This window comes from Alligator sinensis, unplaced genomic scaffold, assembly GCF_000455745.1.
Source record: "Alligator sinensis unplaced genomic scaffold, ASM45574v1 scaffold126_1, whole genome shotgun sequence".
NCBI lineage: Eukaryota > Metazoa > Chordata > Crocodylia > Alligatoridae > Alligator > Alligator sinensis.
This window is the reverse complement of record NW_005841842.1, coordinates 6,012,367-6,032,595: the sequence shown is the minus strand read 5'-3', so window position 1 is coordinate 6,032,595 and position 20,229 is coordinate 6,012,367. Positions and strand designations below refer to the sequence as shown.

At 43.7% G+C, this 20,229-nt stretch overlaps 1 protein-coding gene across 1 annotated transcript in view; it reads left to right on the top strand.

Moving 5' to 3' along the window:
• The first annotated feature begins 6,507 nt into the window (after window positions 1-6,507).
• MTRR (5-methyltetrahydrofolate-homocysteine methyltransferase reductase) overlaps window positions 6,508-20,229 on the top strand; it is a 56,945-nt gene continuing 43,223 nt past the window's right edge. The window contains 3 exon segments of the mRNA XM_025205607.1: window positions 6,508-6,534; window positions 10,798-10,960; window positions 18,616-18,769. Of these exon segments, the coding sequence (XP_025061392.1) occupies window positions 10,817-10,960; window positions 18,616-18,769 (298 nt within the window). The 5' untranslated portion in view covers window positions 6,508-6,534; window positions 10,798-10,816.

The following is a 20,229-nucleotide window of genomic DNA, read 5'->3' as shown; positions in this document are numbered from 1 at the left end:
GGTCGGGCGGTTCACACTCAGGCAGCAGCCCTCACTGCCAGCCTGCTGCAGTGGTTAGAGGGTGCAGGGAAGTCTCAGGGCTGCTGCAGCAGTCCAGCTGGCACAATGGGTAGTGTCCCCAGATACCAATTGGCTGGGCCCCAGAAGCTCCTGAGAGTGAGTAGCCCTGAGCTACTTGCCAGGGCAGCTTTTTATACTGCTGGGGACAGCACAGGTGCTAGCTCCAGCTCCCCCTGGGTGCAGATCCAGGAGGAGCCAGGTAGGGTTATTTTGCTCCAAGTGGCACAATTTGCCCCACAGCAAAGTGCATATCCCGGCACATGCGCTGAGGCCAAAAGGCCCAGCTCAGATTGGCACCGCTTCTATTTGAGCTGCTGCAAGTGCATGTGCTTGCATGTGTGGACGTGCCCCAGAAGTCTTTTTAATGTTCTTTTTCACAGTCAGATGAAACACGAAGATTCTTGCTTCTCCCTTACAGCCATTCATCAACTGGGTCTATACGTGATACGTAGCTGACACTTAAAAGCACTGAGGGTGGAATCCCAGCTCCACTGAAGCCGGAGGAAAAACTCCCTTTGATTTCAATAGGATTAAGACTGTGGATGCTTTCATTTTTTGTCACTGTTAGTCTGTCTTATATCTCTGGCATTTGATTGTCTCTTACCTCTTGTGCACCTCTTTGTTGAAGGAAGCAGGTAGTATTAAGCCATGTTGATTTAGTTTAATCTCAGTATCTGGGTGGGGGCAAGGGAAGAGGGGGAAAGGAGAGCAAATGCTTTCATACAACATACATTGGTTATTGTAGTTTTCATCCTTTTGTTATTTATTATTAATACGTTTTCTGGGTGACAGACATCTAAGAATAAACAACTTTTTGCCACAAATTACAGCAATCCATGCCTGGGTCTAAAGAGGAAGTGAAGAGAAAATGAAAAAAAACTAGAAAAATAGTTCTGAGAGAGACAGGTATGTAGATTTTGCAATGGCTGGTTACATGTAAACTTGGCACTGACAGTTATACCAGTTTTTTAACCCTCTAAAATTTTAATCGAGGACTCATTTCCTGCCTTCTTTTTTAAACTCTTCTTTATTCCATTCCTCATGAACTTCAGAAAAGGGACAGGAGGGAGAGGATGCACTTGACCTGTAGGAAAGGCAGAGGCAACATACAGACAGGCTGAGAGCTCCTACTTTGCAACTGTAGCAAAAATAGGGGGTAAATATTTTTGCCAGGAAGTTTACTAGCTCATGCTAAGTTTGAAGCTATGGTTACTGTACTGTACATTTTATTCAGCAAGTCTTGGTACTGCCCTCTTTCTCTAATAGTGTGCAGTAGGTCGTAAGCCATTGTCATTTCCCCAGGGCTCCAGGTTTTAGAGGTTTTTCCCTGCATTTGGCTCACAATTTGTTCTAGCGTTGCACAGTCTGGGCCTTTTAATTTCCATAAGCTTTCTCCAAGAATACACAGATCTCTAACACTACCTGTCCTTTATCAAGGCATTTCTGGCTCTCTGACACCAAACGCACCATCAGAGTGCTCAAAGACTCCATGCATACTTTTACCAAGGCCTCCAATGCTTTGAGTAATCCAGTGTCTGACAGCTTTGGGGATTCAGGTTCAAATTGAAAACACAATGCTCAAAAGACTTCATTCTCCAAGAGCTCTTCAGGATTCTTTAATATGCCCTCATCCACTTCAGCTTCACAGCTTCTTTGCTGAGCAGTTACTGCCATGGTATCAAGCATCGCCTCCAAAGTGCTGAGAAACATAAAAATCTCTCTGGTTGAATGAGGCTCTTCAGCTCCACAAGGAACCTCTTTCTGTGCATTTTGCTATCACACTGAGGGCTGTTGCCATTTTCCAGTTGGTCTAATAAAAGGTATCATTTTGGAATCAAGAGTTCTAGTTTTTGTATGTCTTTTTGTCTCAGACCAACACGGCTACCAAGTACACCCCTGAAACATGGAAGATGTCGAATTTTAGCCAATTTTGGATTTTAAACTTCATTGCAGAACAACAAGGAAGTTTTTTTTGCCTCCCTGCCAGCCATCTGACACCTCCAGGGAAGGAATTCTATCTGATCAACACATCAAAGAGCTACTCAACACAGCTCACAAAGACACACATGGACCCAGAGGGACAGACTTCCATCTTCAGCTCCCTCTGTGCAAAAATGAAGTTTCTTTCCTACCTATGGGGACTTTTTACCATCTTGTACCATCTACACTTTTCCCAGAACCTGATGAAGAGACTTTGCTCCCAAAAGCTTGCAGAAAAGGACAATTTTCTTGCCATTTTCCAGTTGGTCTAATAAAATGTATCATTTTGGAACCAAGCGTTCTAGTTTTTTGTATGTCTTTTTGCCTTAGACCAACACGGCCACCAAGTACACCACTTTAACATCACTTAAGAACTGTTCATCTGAGCTAATGTGCAGTAGTGTTGATTATGACACATTAAGTTTAGTACCCATCATTACCAGTACTAAACTTAATGTGCCGTAATTACACTGCAGTAGTGCACCTGTAGAAATGCCCACTGACTCTAAACTGAGTCAATGGGTGCATGCACACGTTCATTAATTTGCCATAATTAGTCAACACAACTAGCATGCAACCAACAGGAAACTTCAAAGAAGTGCTTTTTTATACTGCATCAATACACTGCCAGTAAATAACCAAAGCAATCTAATTGAGAGGCAGATTGATTAAAATGAAAAGAAAAATAGCTCTCATCTCCCTAAACTGCCCCCTACTTATCTGCATGTCCATCTGGCCTAGATTTAAAGTTTCTTTGAGAAGAAAAATCAATATTTTTGTTCTGTAGTCCAGGAGGCACTACTATAAACAGCCCAATATTAAAGCAAGTGTGTTGCTCTGTGCAATATCATCTCTTTTTGTTTCATGATCTTTGCAGTTTTGAAAGAAAGCTGATTGTTCCCAATGGGGGAGGAGAGCTAAGATACAGCTTGGTAGCTAACAGACAGGACATGTGACTTTTCTTAGTGCTTCAGTTTTGCTACCATGTAACATTACAGAAAATGAGCTACTCCCACCTGTGCTACATGCAGTAACTGGGAAAACAGTGCCCCTAATTCCAGAACAGCAGTGAAAGTACTGCATAATGGGGAACTTATTCCAAGCTTCACCTCAGTGACACTGCTGCAAACCTACTGCTTCTATCATTAGAAGGAAAAATGGAAGGGCAAACATTCTCCATTTAGCTGCTGTTCAGTACTTCAAGCACAGTCCAGCAGGACTCCAAGCTGGCACACAAGATCTGAGCAAACAGAGTGAAGAAACCCACTGCAGACAAACATGCCTTTGAACTAATTCTATCTAAAAAAGGCTGTTAAAATTAGATGCATGGACAGCATTCATGGCCAGTGTTGCCTTACTGAAATAAACTCAGTTGCTACCATTTACAGCAGAGCTTCTCAACCTTTCTGAACTTGAAGCACACTTCAGTAGACTTGAGGCACCCCCTCCCTTCACAACCCCTGTGAACAGAGCAGCATCCTATCGCAGAAAAGATAAAACATCTCTATGATATGCTCAGCTCCTGGCAGAGGAGTTGGCCTGTGGGGGTGGAGGAATCAGCCAGGCAGGGCCAACCCTGAGCCTGCAGTTATCTGCTTAACTCCTCGCACTGTGGCACCCTTCAGAGGATCTTTGGGCAGTCTGGTTGAGAACTGCTGCTTTCCAGTCACAAGAAGCCCGGCCCTTTCTGACCTAAGAGAGGACACTGTAGGCACCCTGAGAAAGGGCTTCCTTCAAAGCTCTAGCCATGGCTGGGTTCTTCCGCACCCATAAGTGACTGGTGCCTGCTGAATCTGGGGGAGCACCCGTAGAAGCCACCAATGGCAGCGGCCCGGTCAGCACCAGACCTACCAACAGCATCAGTGTCAGCCTTCAGTGTGGGGGGGGCACTGGCCTCATCGGGGTGGGGTACATGCACCCCTGTGCACCCCCTACCAGTTGCCTATATCTGCACCTGCAGCTGATGCTCTACTCTGTCTCTAGGGTGCCCAGAGTGCTATTCTGCCTCCCCCACCAGTCCCTTGAGTCCTGGCGAAACAGGTTGGGGAGGGGGAGGTAGACAGGGAGAGGTCCTCTTCCTCCTATTTACGACTCTGTGATGGAGTGAGATACGAGCAGGGAAGGATGCACCTTTCCACCCAGTGCATCATCCAAGGTGGGAGCTCCTCTTACAGAACGCGGAGGGAGCTGTCCCTCCACCTCGATTCAAAAAAGGACCGAGCAAATTCTTGGAGGTTGTCAGCAGGTATCCAGCGCAGGAATGGGGGGCACAGCCTCCCAGCCAGCCTTTCCCAGACCTTCTATGCCAGCCTACTTGACACAGATTGGTGATATGGGCCATGTGCCCACAGAACAACTGGCAGCCCCCACTGTTCACAGATGGGGCTGCTGTGTACGTGCCAGCTGAATTTGTGGGACAAATAAAAAGGAAAACCAGGGAAAGGAGTGAGGATCGTGGGTTCAAAACCAGTGCTCCAAGGTGGGATGACACAGAGCAGAGCAAATGGAGCAGTGCCTGCTTGCCCTCCAACACATCCAAGGAGCCAATGGGCACTGCCTAGTGACACTACCCCAAGACATGAAGGGATCAGGGACAGGAGAGTGGTCCTGGAGTCCCCAAGGGTCCCCCCAGGCCACAGCCACCTTTCTGCTCAGGGAAGATCCTAGCTGGACTGGGGCCAGCGTTGCCAGGTTTTAAATATGAAATGATCATGCTGGAAACTCAAATTATCATATTTTCTGAAAAACTATCTATCGTACACTGGAAAAAAATAAGTATGCAAATAAGTCTTCGTCTTTTTTAAGTAACATCATGTTGCCTTATACTGTTATCATCATATTAGTACATGCCTGGAATTTACAAATGAGGTGAGCACAAAATCCCTTTGACTTGCTATTGATTTAAGACCATATATAGCATTTAAAATGAAGCTCTTATTTGATTACGCAACAAGATTTAGTTATGCGATGATCATTGTGCAGTTACTTTATATTGCTCCCTGTAACTCGCCAGTGAGTAACTGGGTCATCAAAGTTGAAGTGTTTCTTTATTTTGAGGCCAGGGGGCAAAATCAAAGTGCTGACAGCAAGCCCTAAAGTTGGTTAGAAGCAGTGTTGCCAGGTGTATGGTAATTATTGTATTTGTACAATAACTTCCCCTTGTATGATGTGCGATCAATAATAATGAAAGTATTTAAAATGTATCATAATTTTTGAGGCAGCTAATTGAGGCAGCGTATACAAAACCCAAGTCACTGTTAACTGACTTTTGGTTTGTTTCATTTTTTTTTAATTACTTCCTGTTCAGCCAAATCAGTTGCAAATCATATTGCTTGAGCAGAACTCAATCGTTCTCAACACCATGTGTGGCGCTACAACCGGCGAGCATCCTCCATCCCAGGCTCTCACCTTGGGACATCAGATACCCCCAAATCCATTGGCAGGTGTCCTCCGTGAAGGCCCAAGCACGGATGTCTTGGGATTGGGATGCCCCCCACTTGATCTACACTTGACCTGACTTTGGGGCCTGCTGTCAGCACTTTCTTGTGTCTGCTCACCTTGAAATAAAGAAACGCTGCACCTTTGATGACCCAGCTCTCACTCACTCACTCACTGAGGATTTACAAGCGAGAGATATAAAGCAAATAAGAAGACTTATTTGCATATTTTTTTCAGTGTACAATGGTTTTTCAGCAAACATGATCATTTTGAGCTTCCAGTATGATAATTTGGTATTTAAGACCTGGCAATGCTGGTTACGTGCCCCGAGAATGACTTGGGTTTTGCAAATGCTGTATCAATTAACTGCCTCAAAAGTTATCCTACATCATAGGCAATGTGTAAGGAGGGCGGGGGTCATGTGCCCCCTGAGATTGGCCCTCCTCTGGCCAGGGAGTGGGGGCGCCAAGAGAAGTACCAGCAGCACTTCCAGTTTTGCTGCTGGCACTTCTGGGGTCAGCGATCGGCCGCTGGAAGCCCCCCAGACTCAGGAGGCACCAGTCGTCCAGCCCTACATCTTGAACGCTTTCAATATTATCTATCCTACATTATGCAACAGTTGAAATTATTGTCCAAACAGGATCATGCTGGTACCCGGGGTAACACTGGGGGGGCCAGGGCCAGGTCAGGAGCAGGCTGGGTGGGGGGGAGGGGAGAGGAAGGGAAGCAAGGCGGCCTCGAACTCGCGAACCACAACCCCCTTGGAATTGCGTCACGTGGGGAGGGGGCCAGGCCCGACCGTGAGCCCCAGACCTCCTCCCGCCTCCCAGTGGGGCCAATCGCGGCACGATTCCGGGATAGGCAGGAGCCGCAAGCGGGACGACAAAAGACGCCCCCGGAGTAACCCGGCGCCGCCTCTCCTCTTTCCTGTCCTATGCGGAGAAAAGAAGAGAAGAGCGGCAGAGATGTCGCTCAGGGTGCAGTGTTGGTTGGCCCGTGGGTGGTGCTTGTACCCGCACGTGGCTGCGGCTCGAGCCTCCCCTCCGCTCCGCTCCGGTGAGTCCGCACGTCCAGGTGCCTAAACCCACTTGGATGCCCAGTAGGTGAGGGAGACTCTGGCTGGATGTCCTCAGACTCCTCTGCTCTAATACGATCCCACTTTCTTTTTGTGTGTTTCCTTTTTCTCCAAATCCTCTTTTTGGCATTTCTTTAGTGAATGTCAACCCCTGTCATTCACTTGCGTTTTTTCACGAGTGATTTCTACTTCTTGGTCTTTCTATCTTTGAAAAGTCACAGTATCTCCATTCCTGACGTCCTGTATCTATAATTGACATGGTTTTTTAGTATTACGTTAACTTCTAGTACAATATCCTATTCACTTTCTAACGCTTCTCCATTTTTCTTTTGTCTTAACCTTATTTTGTAATCTTTCCATCCTTCTGGACCTTGATATTTTTAGTTCATATTTTGTGGTTAGTAAAGTAAAAGTGTATCTAGACATCTAAAATCTTGTAGCTCCCTCCTATAGACACAGTGATTACTTCCTCAGAGATTCTCACACCTGCCCCTTCTTTGATTACCAAGAATCACTCTGGCAGGCGATGCTCTGGGCAGATGTGATCTCTTTTGTTAGACCACCTAGGTTGCTGGAAAAATTGTTCTTTGCAAGCTTGTGGCCACAGGTGCCCTTCCTGAGGCATGGGAGAGTCTGCCAGTGTTCATCTCCTCTCTAGGGTGCCATAGAAGCTGAAGGCAATATGTAACATGCAGGTCTGTGAAAATGCCAGCGGGTGGCAGGGAAGATCAGGGGATGGGAGATAGTGGGTGGAAACAGGTAGGTGGAGAGGGGATAAATATCTACAGGTGATATGCAGACAGGGTCTCTGGGTAAATGTGGTAACTTTTATTACACTCACTAAATAATTGGAAAAATTGTTCTTTGCAAGCTTTCAGGCACTAACACCCTTCTTCAGGCACAGGGAGAGTCTGCGGGGCTGTGTGTACTCTCTTGGGTGAAGTAGCAGCTTAAACCAGTATGCAAAATGCAGGCTTGTGAAAATGCCAGTGCCTGGCAGTGAGGATCAGAGGGGATGGGAGCCGATAGGTGCAAGACACAGGTTGGTGGGGGCAGGGAGGGGGAAATGTTGACCTAGTGATAGACTTGTAGCTGGTAAAATGTACAGAAGTTACCTGGGGTAGCTTCCTTGGTACACCAAAAGATCATGGGCATGTGCCCACACAGGAACAGTTACTCCCGCCCCTTTTTAGAGGGGGCGCTCTGGTGTGTACCAACTGATTCCTTGCAACTACTTAATAATGGAGACAGGGGTGAAGGTCAAGTGTGTACAGGAAAAGGAAGAAATGCACAGGAAATAAACACTTCAGTTCTGGTATTTACCCTGTGCCCTGCAACATGTTCACCTGTCTGAGAGTCCACTCTTGTTTTCTGTTGTTGTGTCCAGCTATATGCAAGTGGCACCCTGGCCTTAGGCTTTGCTTTGTTTCTGCCTGTGGCAGGTTTGTGTGATGTGTCTGTCCAGATGAATTTTTCTGGGAGATTAAAAAAAAAAAAAGCTCTGCATATTGGGTCGTCCTTAATTTTAGTTTTAAAAATACATATAAGAAAAGGGCAACTGTGTGTTTACATCCCTGGGGTACTATGAGATGGTAGAACTTGCGTGCTCTCCATCTTCCCTAAAGCATAGGTACTTGTTTGTTTTCCATTGAGAACAACTCTGGATTGAAAAAGTCTCCAGTCTGTCCATGATCCCTAAGTTACACAGGAATATAGGACTGGGAGGGGCTTCCTGCATTCACAAGCAACTATTCTGCCAAATTACCACTCCATACCCTGATGTACAACTATAAGGCACAAAACCTGACACACCAAGAACACTCTGCAGCATACAGTAGGGCAGGTGTTTCAAACATCTGGCCCACAGGGCTGCTCTGCCTGGCCCATCAGACTGTGGGCAGGCTGCAGGAAGCTAGAGGATTTAGCAAAGGGGAGGGGCATGCTGCAAAACCTGGGGCCTCAGTGGACATGGCAGTTGCCAGCAGAAGTGCAAGTGAGGGCTGACACCGCCCTGGTCCCCAATTAAACTGTTTCACTTGTTGCCCTGCCTCAGCTGTACTTCCCTGGCTGCTGGTCCTAGTCACGTGTACTGGAGCAGAAGCTGCAGTCACGGTTCAGGGCATGCAGTGTCAGGGGCTAGAGCTATCACCGCATGCCCTAAGTCAGAGCCAGAGCTGCCACTGCCATCACTGCTTCCTCGTGTGTGGGCTGGATCCAGCCCGCAAGGAGCCCTGTGATCTGGATCAGACCTGGGTCAAAATGTGAGTTTGACCCCTCTGCTATAAGGAAAAGACATGGGGAATATTTGCTAACATACGTTCAGACATTCTTAGGAAAAGGACAGTATCTGCACCACGATCCTTTCTAATCTGACCTTGGGTGGGGAAAAAATCTTCCCTGATATGAAATGCAGGTATGGCCCTGAGCATAAGATCAAGACCCACTAATCAGAAACCTCTGAGTTTAAGAACCATCAGTGAGTGCACTCTAGTTAACCCCCAGCTGCAGTTGATGTCCCGATTCTTTCGGAGGAAGGTCAAAAAGTTCCCATAGGTGAAGCAAATGGGAAGAACGATAAATTGTCCTCCCTTTGAAAGGGGAGGAAAAAATCAGGTGGAGCCTTTAATTGTATTGTGCACGCAGTATCATTTCCCAAGAATACATATTAAATTGAAATTCAGTCTATAATTGATGATTAATAGTTGTAGGAGATATAAAAATTCAACTTTCTGCTACAATATCCAAGGAATATTTTAATTGACCAGTATGCACTGAAAGATTTATTTCTTTTCGGTAATTACTTTTTCCAGCACCCATGGGAATGGTGACATGGGGCAGGTACTGTAATATTAGCAGATATCTCTTGGTACAGCCACTTTTAATTTACAGAATGGCTTTAAACTAGTAAGGGATTATTCTTACACAAGTTACCTTCAGTAAAGCAGCAGGGAGTAATAGTCTGTTTTATCAGTAAAGCACCAGATTCCTTCATGCTTTTACCTGTACGTATGCAGCTCTCCTTTCTCTTGGAGGAAGAGAAGGGAAACAGGCTGAGCAATGTTTGTCATGGTTTATAAGTTATCGGAGCAGGCTGTCCAATGTCTAGGTGACTAGTGGCCGCGTGCCCCATGGGCTGTACGAGTGGTGGCTGCATACTGTGCGGGTCATAGTTCCCCTAGGCTTCACCCCACATGCATGGGCTGGTGCTCAATACCCCTCCTTACCTGCAGCTCCCTGCAAGTTCCCCCTGGCACTACAGGCTGCTTGATCCCCTTGCACTGTGGACTGTGTGGTACTGCACTGCTTTGCCCCCTGGGGCTGGGTCAGGCAGTGGAGGGAGGGGAAGCCCCAAAATCCTGACTGTTGCAGTGGTGGCAGCTGGCCAGGAGCCTAGAGGTTGCATGCCACCCCTTCGCAGGCTGCCAGTTGGGCAGTCTTGCATTAAAGCTTGGGCATCTTGCATTTGAAGGTTTGCAGTAGCTGGATGGGCAATGCAAATAGCACTAGAGAGAAATCATCCTGAGCATGTGGAAAAAGACTCTTAAATTTGAAACTTGCCTGTATGCACATTCAGTTATCACAGTAACTAGTCATGACAGCGGGACTATTGAGAACTGTTTGCTGCAGTTTTCTGGCAGCAAGGAAATGGTGGCACAACAGATTAATTTACAAGATGTATAGCAGAGAGATTCCAGTTGTCCCTTTCACTCACCATTTCCAGAAACCCTTCTCCCCTTCTGCATAAGGGTATTTATGAGCATGAGAAAATCATAGATGAAAAGCATAAATGAAATCTTTAAAAATTTTATTGTTTCCTTAAAACATAAAATTTAAGGTGCAGGTTGTAGTGAAGAGACAAAGTCCTTTAACCCTTCATTACCACACACTGTGGAAGAATTGTATTTTATATTTACAGCAGGTCTTTTAAAGCTATTCTCTCATTTCAAGAAAAAGTTATTCATAGACAAAGACGTGTCCAAATCAGGTCAGTGAAATCACGTTTTTGGTGTTGTTAGAAATACTCTGGTTTTGAATTGTCAAGTAAAAAATAGCATTCAGGATTTGTTCCTGTATTAATATATTAAAGTCATTCAGACAAAATTTTAGCCAATTTCAGGTATTTGACCAGAGTGAAGACCTGCATTGGAGTCTCTGCAAGCTGGGGCCTTGGTATTTAATTTATCTCTTGTTGGCTTTCAGTGCTTCATATGAAATAAATCTGCCTTTCCTTTTACTTTCTTTAGTGTAGTTGATCCTTAAAAAATGGGCTGTGAAGTTAAAAGGAGGTTTTTGCTGCTATATGCCACACAGAAGGGACAGGCAAAAGCCATAGCTGAGGAAATATGCCAGCAGGCAAGTGCACATGGATTTGAAGCTGATATTCACTGTATAAGTGAGACTGACAAGGTGAGATACTCCTTGCTGTTTTGTAAAATTGATTTTTAAGAGAGAGCGATTTTTCTCCATGTCCTTGTATAGTGGTCGGTAATCATAATTCTTTATGCATGAGCACAGAGAAGAGCATGCGCTACCTGCAGTAAAATTCTCATCATATGCATGTCATTGATTTGGATCAGTACTTACAGGCAAAATCATAGCAAATTGATCACATATTAAGTTTTACTTAAAAGACCAGTGCATTATTTTTTTATTCTTCTTCTTCTACATGCACCTTTACAATAATGTTAAAGTGCTTTTAATGCTGAATGCTATTTGTGCATGCAGGAGTGTTCAAAAGGAGGCTGGACAAGCAACTCGGTGAGCTTGTTTGAGCCCAATCACCTCCTTCCCATGTCAGGGGACAGGACTTGATGATCTCACAGGTCCCTTCCGGTCCTCCTTTCCGTGATTCTATGAATGAACTAAATCACAATTGAATATAGTCAACCTGTGATAATGGTACGTGCACAGAACCAGCAAAAGCCTGTGGTAATGAGTGAAGGTGGCAGTACCTGAAGTTGCATGCAAGCAGAGCTTACTCGTTTTCTGATAGCTTTGCAAAGCGCAGTGCCATATAACTAAATCTCTGCCCTGGCCCATTTTGTGGATCTCCAAATGTGCCATTTATTTACTATCTAACATAAGATATTAAGTCAGATGCATAAAAATTAAGATACGTTTAAACAAAAATAGATGCCAGTGACTTGAAGGGAGAATGGCTTAGTTGGAAATGATTGTGCCATGAGCCAAGGGTCTGGACTAAATAACCTCGTGAGGTCCCTTTCAGGCCTACTTTCCTGCGATCCTATACTCACCACACAAAAGGACTGGGAGGAGTTATGCCACTGGCTCCCTACCCCTTGAGCACTGGACTTGAGCTTCACTCACGCTCTGTCCTTTTTCTTGATTTTATCATCTGTTTTTCAAGAGTTCCTGAAGCGTATCCCAAAAGATGCACTATGCAGTGGCAATTCGTGCGCCTTGTACAATTCAGCTCCAGACAAATTGTGAGCATGGCACTGAAACCCTCAGCAAGCTGCGTTCAGGCTTTGACCATACCTTATATTCCCAGGCATTGAGCCAGGTACCTGGCAAGCCTGTCTTAGTTATAAAAAAACTGTATAATTTTTTGTTGTCACAAACCATTACATACATTTATGCAGCAAGGGACATTGCTTTATCAATAATTGTCTGCTCACAAATTGTGACATATAATGGTAAATTTATCCGGTGGACATTAAGTTGTTGACATTAAGCAGTTTGTTGCAGTGTCAGGACTGACAAACAAATGGTTGTTTTGTTTTTGATTATTCAAATAGAAATTAGCTGTTGAAAGTGAGAGTTGCGATAATAGAGTATGACATGAAGAGCAGTGATACTATCCACCTATGACAGCTGATGATCACAGCATATTGTAAGAGATGATCGTTGCAATTTTTGTTGCCTGTCTGTGATATGCCAGTGCTTAAGGGCCCCTTGTGCTGGCTCCATACAGGTTTAGATCCCAAAATGGCTGCTCAGTCTCTGTGCAAGGAGCCCTGTGCTTGTGTGACCTCCCTCTGGAGAGTCCTCTGGCCTAGCTCTGTTGGCACTTGCTAGTTTATGCTACATGTGATTCATGGTATCAGAGCCACCATGGAAGTAGTGACCTGCTGGGTAAGAGAGATGATTTCAATTCAGAATCACTACTACAATTCTTGGAAGGTGTGGAGAGCTGTTGTTTCTGTTAATGCCTATTTAGTTACGAATGCTTTGGAATAGGGCTTCTTTTATGAAGAATGTCTCTCTCTTCCCCTTTCCATTAGGGATTAAGAAAGGACCAAGGAGAGAGAATTTGACAGTTTTGATAATCCAAGGGAACTAGATAAGCAGAAAACAAACTTTTTCCTGGGCATCTGAGTTGGGTGAAATTAAAGGGGAAAAGAGGCTATTGCAAGCAAGGGCATTCCCCTTTTGCAGGTCGCCTTCACAGGAAATGTTGCTGCTTGCTGAGCAGCAACATTTGTTGCTGAGCTTCTGTCTGGGAAGGAAGGAATGCTTACTTTATTTGATATTCAGCATGTTGTCAATGCAAGAGCTGTTTCCTACCTGCAGAAGTAAGGGAGCTTTCTATCTGCTTCTAAGGAATCTCCTCCCTGTTATGTCCCAAAGAGTGCTTTGTTCAGATTTGTTGAGTGGTTTTGAGAGGCTCCAGTGTGAGACATCTCCAGCCCTGTTCAGCTGGAGTGGCCTTAGTGCTAGAATAAATCTGTCTTGGCAAGCTGGCACCAAGCTGTGTTTTACCTGGGAGATGAAATTCTGCACAGACCAGACAATTTTGGATTAGAGCCTATGGAGGGAAATAACTTGAAACAGCTTTGTGGATCTTGTTTGTTGAAACTTCCCACGCTCTTTTGCTAGGCAGCCGGCTGAACCTGAGTGAAGATGCTTTCCACGCAGATAGCAGTAACTGTGGAAAGGAGGGATAACACTGGGGCAAGGTTTAATCCTAGGTTTGGTGGGATCTTCTGTGAAGTCAGATGTGAGGGCAATGTTAGGTAAGGAATTACCATCTGGCTAGGGTTAGGCTCGTTTTGCCCATGAGGAAGAGGATGCAACAATTTGCAGGTGTTTTCTCTGTTGTCAGTGCAGATATTCAGGCTTCTCTCACGGTCAGGTGAAGGAAGGCAGGCTCAGTTTTGCCCCTGCTCCTTCACCTTGCAATGTAGCAGAAGCTTATACTGCAGAGTGCAGGGCGAAGCTGTCTCTAGTGGGTTATGGAATAGAGAAAATCCCACACAATTTACTGATTCGTTTTGATGCACTGGCTGGGGGAGTAGTTAGCTGATTGCACGATTTCACAATGATTACACACTTAATTCATACAACACAATTTTATTTTAAAATTCTTTGCTACGTATATAACACTGCTTAGCTTTAAGAAACACCACAAACATTAAGAACACAATAATTACATATATCAGAAACAATGCTCTGAATGCACTTCCTTCCCAAACAATGCTATAAGAATTAGTATTACAAAAACAGCTACAATTACAACTAAAAGTTAAATTTTAATCAATACTATTATTTTTCATAATATACTTACAATCCTAGAATTCCGAGAAGCCAAACACCTAAATATGGTTTCATTCCTTAGTAGTACAATTTAATGGGTTGGCCTCAGTAGTACGGTTCAATGGGCTCGCCTCAGCAATACAATTCAATGGGCTGGCCTCAGCAGTGATAGGACTAAGTCCCCTTCCTTCAGTCCCTTTCAGGTGCTCCGCGGCTTCAGCGTGAACTAAGAGATTCGTGTTCACGGAGAGGGTGGTTCAGGTGATCAGTCTGATCTGGCCTACACTTGCGATTCTTCCTTCGTTGTTCTGCAAGTATAGTCACCTCCAAATTGGGAGAGTAAGTTACAGTTTTTATTGAGTGAGCTGCCGTCTTGGACCACTCCTACTCAAACCTGTCATTACCCCCAAATTTGGGCTCGGATCTTACTCAACAGATTCTTTTGCTTAGTAATTAGTTTCTTTTGTTGATCATTTTAATTACTTTGGGGAACTTCCATACCACTGCAAGTGACCTTTTTCTTACCAATCTTTCCAAAAGGCTCTAGGGTTTGATCTCTCAGAACTCAGGATATTTGCTTTAAGGGTCAATTTTCAGGTTCTCTTTGTAAAAGACTTCTAAAGATAAAATTCAAAAGTTAAAACTTTAAGCAAAGTCAGGACTTTTCGCACGTAGTCCAAAACAATGACCTAGATAAGGAGATAAATCTTATCTTCTTCCTGAAACTGGCTAATGGGCAACCTTTACAAACATTCAAACTATTTCATTCAATATGACAGAAGCCACCACCCAGAATTAGACACTTAGCAGTTGACCTCTAAAACAACCCCCAGAAACAAAGTTCAGCCTGTAACAACAGCTTGAGTAACTTGAGCATGTTTGGCACACTCCAGTGGGCTCACTGAAGGGCTAAATCTTATTGTGCACACAAACTGGGACTTCTGTTGCTACTTTATGTTGATGGCTTTTGTCAGTATTGTTTAATTAACTTAGTAAGTGGGCTGAGAAAGTCCAGGGCACTAACATTAAGCTAGGTTTGTGGTTTTCTTAGTTTCATGGCAGGGACAATAGAAAATCCATGGCAAAGTTTGCAAATTTGTATGATAGGATGTATAGGAGGAGGGAAAAAAATCAAAAAGACTTTAAGACTAAAATTGAGTGCCTGTGCAAGATGGAGAAAAACCTATCAGAGTCCGTTTGTTAAAGAGAATATTCTATTAAGCAATCCTTTCTTTTGTTAAATCATGTGTCAATCACTGATAATGGTGGTTACTTCCCTATGGAGAGAGTGGGTAGTAAAGAGTATGGAAAACACAGCTTTTTTTGATGATCTCAGGGCACCAGGTGGTCTGGTCAGTCATAGGCCGATGCTGTAGGCTGGCAGGTTGACTATGGGATCTGCTGTTCTGGGCTGTGGCTTACTTTCCCTGAGTCGGATCCCTCTTTCACCAGTGTCAGGTTGGGCCGGACTGGATGAGCCATCTCATTGCTGCTCGTTGTAATGATGCCTTTGGCCTCAGGATCAGGTGAAAAGCTGAAAGAGAGAAAGGATGGAAGAAAGACAGAGAGCAGGTGGGAGAGGCAAAGCCCGGTCTTCTATGTATTAGGTCAGAGTTCTCCCTGATCTAATGATGAAGATCTGGTTTCCTCACAAGTATACAAACTTAAGTGTCCAGATGACTGTGGCCTGCCAGAAAAGGGTAGGGCCTTCAGACCAAAGTCTGGAGGAGTCTGTTCCAACTACTCAGGTCCCTGGATGATCTCTTTTTTTTTTTTTTTTTTTTAAGGTGTGAATGGAACAGACCAATGTTCAACATTTTATTCACAAATCTGACCTAATTTCTAACATACCAGTTTTGTCGCTCTGACTTCCAGTCCCATACCGCTTTCATTAGCCAAACATGGACTTTCTACAGTTCTAGGAGTGATAGTTAAAACCCAGGGGTCTGCTACGTTCAGTCTTTCTGCCTCTTCTTTGCACCCCTTCTCTCACATTCATTTTTATAATGATTAAGAAACTCTTGCTTGTTTTCTGAGGTTGAGCTTAGAGGTGGGGTACGTTTGCAAGACCTGGTTGTTAACAACTGGATTCTTGCTTCTTCTGGATAGATTGCCAGCTGTCACTTAGAGCTCCTACCAAAGGCATGGAGGGTGTTGTGCAGAGTTGTGTATTGCTGGATGCTCAGTACGCACATTTCCCCAACTTTCCATCCACCCACTTCCCAAAACCAACATCTGATTCCACTGTCTGCAACAGCGAAGCTAACAGATAGTTCTCACTTTGGATTTAATGCTGCATAGCTACACTATAAATCAGGGGCATCAAACTCAGGCCTGTGGAGCCTTCCAAGCATTCCTGCTCCAGCAGGTGCTGAACCTGTGCTGGGACCCGCACTGTGTGTGGTGCAGATCCCAGAGCACCCAGAACAGGTGCCAGATGGGTGCATTACTCTCTCTTGCTGGACTGCACTGCATGTGACAGCCACTCCAGCACCTCTGCATCTACACTGCATGTGGTGTGTGCTAGCTCCAGTCAGTCTGGGACCCGTGTGACAAGTGCTGTGGGCAGCATGGGTCCTGGACCACCTGGAGTGGGTACTGTGTATAGAGCACATCCCAGAGCAAGTGTTGCATGGGGGGCAATCTATCCAGGGCTGTCACCAGTACAGCTGCTGCTCTAGCCAAATTGCACTGCCCACAGCATCCATTCCAGCTGCTTTGGCATCTGTATCACAGGCACACGCTGTGTCCCGTGTGGGTTTCAGAGGCAGCACTGGGGCCAGGCGGCAGGACTCTGCATGCCATGTTTGACACCCCCGCTGTAAATCATGTAGGTAACTTTGCACGCGTATTAGAGTTGAGTATAAATGACATCTGAACGCTCTTCTTAATACAGTTTCATCATTTATACTGGACACCTAAAATACTTCAGACATGTCTAAACCACAATTTCATTTGCACTGTTAGCTGTTTATGTGGTTCTAGATTTACCCTGCACTCAAACTCTGAACTTTAGAGGATATATCATGCCTGATAAACCTGACAATTGATACTTCTCCTGTTAAGCCCGCAGTGTAGCTGCAGCCACATTTCTCTTTCTGTAGACAGCTGCAATCATCAAGCAAACTGAATTGTTTTCACTCAGAAACTTACAAATTGACATAAATAAACACTTGAGTTCATGAAATGCTGCTTGTGAAAGCAACACTTATAACACAAAATAATTTAATCTGCAGCGGATGCCTTTGCTGAGTGGGAGGTAAAATGCTGTAATCATCCATGTTTTCAAAGCACTGAGTGCAAGTAATAGTGCACTTAGAATTTTGCACTTAAGTATTTGTACATATGGATGGATGGATAATGGCTGGATTGAGCACCTGTTGAAAACTTTATTCTAAATGTACGGTTACATTTACTTACACACAATTTACTGTATTTACTCGATTCTAAGATGAGGTTTTTCCCTCCATTTAACATGAGGGGGAGCCCCTCGTTTTAGAATAGGGTGGGGGGGTGGGGGAGGCAGGCAGCTGTTGTGGCTCTGCCTCTGGCCCCAACCCAGACTTGAGGGTAGAGCCACAGCTTCTTCCTGCCCTCATGCCACCTCTTTCCATGTCTCCCCTATTTGCCCTTCCCCTCCCCTTTGCTTACTCTTGTCTTGGTACTGACAAGCTCCATCCCTACTCCAGCCTGGGGCATACAGCATAGCCCCAGCCTAGCCCCATAGCAGTAATGGCAGCAGGGGCAGGCAAGTGGTGGGGTGACAGGTGGCAGGGGCAAGCTGCTTGAACCTCCACACCTTACGGCCTTCTCCCACTGCCTGCTCCCTTCCCACTGCTTTCCCCACTGCAGTGGTGGAGGCAGTGAATTTAAGACCATCCTCCAATAATTAGATTTTATACATGGAAAAATATAACACATTTATAATTTTTTCCATGTATAGAATCTAATGGGGAGGGCATCTTAAATACAGGGTTGTCTTGGATTTGGGTAAATATGGTATGTGGTTACTTTTGCAAAAGCATTTTACTCTGATCCTGATTCATAAAATTTTTCAGAATTACTTGTATATAATGCCATATAGATAGATAGTCATATTTTCATGATTGTGTACAAGATGAAAATCTTATGGAATAATGGATGCTGAACTTTTGTGTAAAACTATTGATATTCTTTAGGTTAATCATGCATATGGCTGGCATGGAATTAAAAGGGTTTTTTTGTCGCGTCCTGTGCTTTCATAGCCAAAGTCAAGTTCTGTATATTAGGTTAAAAACAAGAAGTTACAAGTGAAAGAGAGTTAAGTGAGAGAAACTTGCAGTGCAAAAATATCCTGTAATTATTTTGAAGGTTTTGTATACTTTTTATGCAGATAAGTGGGAGTGGAGAGGGGAGTTGTGAAAGGAGAGGGGTAAAAGTGTAAACATGGGACAGGGAAGAGGCAAAAGTGAAAATGAAAGACTATCGAAATGTAAAAGACAACACTTCTAGGAAAAACTGCTTGTCAGTTTTAAGCATGTGTGTTGTGGGACACTTTTTCATTTGCTTTCTTCCACTATTTTCAGTATAACTTGGAAACAGAAAAGGACCCTGTGGTTATTGTTGTCTCCACTACTGGAACTGGGGACCCTCCAGACACGGCACGCAAGTTTATTAAGAAAATTCAGAACAAGACCTTGCCAGCTGATTATTTTGCACACTTACAATATGCATTGTTAGGTAATGCAGTATTTCCAATAGCCCCCCTTCCAGTACTTGTTAATTGTTATGAGCAAATAGTGTGTTCACGTATATGGAATCTGTTTTTTAAAACCTCTTCTAAAATGTTAAATACACCTGTCTTATGCCATTCTTACATTAACTGCTTCTGCATCTTTATTCTGAAGCAGCGTAACACTAATTTATCATGAAACTAACCAGACTTGAAATTGAATGTATGGAATGAATAACTATTTGTGTGTGTGTGTGTGTGTGTGTGTGTGTGTGTGTGTGTGTGTTTGGTTTTTTATAACTGAACTGTAATTCAGGATGATTAAAACTTCTTTTGTCAAATTCTTCATTCACATTCAGATGAGTTTTAAATCCCTTTAAAAATAAGAATGGTTGCCTGGTTTCATGACTGCTTTGCCTACAGATGGTCACTAGTCATTTTTACATACGGGGTAGATGGACTATATTTTTAAACTATCTTTTTAAACCTGATCAATTATTTCAAGCTGAATGTGTCCCTTAATTTTTTGCAGTAGCCTTTTTCATTTTTAAGATTGATCTACAAAATATACAGTTGGGAATATATCTATTTCCAAATTTGAAGTAGACTAAGTCAATTTTGGAGATGTTGGAGTATAATAAAAAGTTTCACTCTTTACTTGATTTGAAAATGCTTAATGCTCTTTTTATCATGTTGTATTTCAATAGTAGTGATGCCTAGAAACATCAGATGGGGTTTGTTAATTAAGCCACAGTTAAAATTGTTAACACTTGTCAGTATCCTAATGTGAAAAAGCCTTAAAGAATATTGAAGTGTAAAAAGGAAACAATTCTGGAAATGCATAGCTAAGGTCATTTTAACAGCTTTAATTCTGCTGTTAAGAGTGCTGCCAACTTTTCAGTCCGTCAGGCTTAAGAATGCCATTTCATCTGTAAATTCTGAAGTTTATTTTTAGCGATAAGAGGCTTTTAAGAGATGCAAGTAATATACAGCCATGGTCATTATGCTTGAAGAAGAAATTGTACTTATTACCTCTTGCAGATGGGGAGTTGTGTGTGAAGCAGAACTTTTTATAACTGTTTTTTTCATGCATAAGTATTTGACATTTTCAGCATTATGCTGCCCTTTGCTTTTATGACCTCTGCCTATAAGGCTTGTGTGCTTTAAATAATGTCGTCTCTTTCTCTGAACATGCTTCTATAATTACATAGATATATACATACATAATTAAAATGCATACCCCTTCTGTGAATACTAGGGAATTAAATTCTTTAATTGATAATGGAAATGTATCTTTGAAATGAAGTCTTTCCATGGCTGTTTCAAAGACAGAAGTGTGAAATAGCAGAGTGCAATTAAAAGGAGACATTCTCTGTGACCCTGGGCTGGATCTTTGCTCTGGCTGCTGAGACTAGGGATATAGACCTTGTGGATGGATATGGTTTTTTTTCCCCTTATATTTTTGATG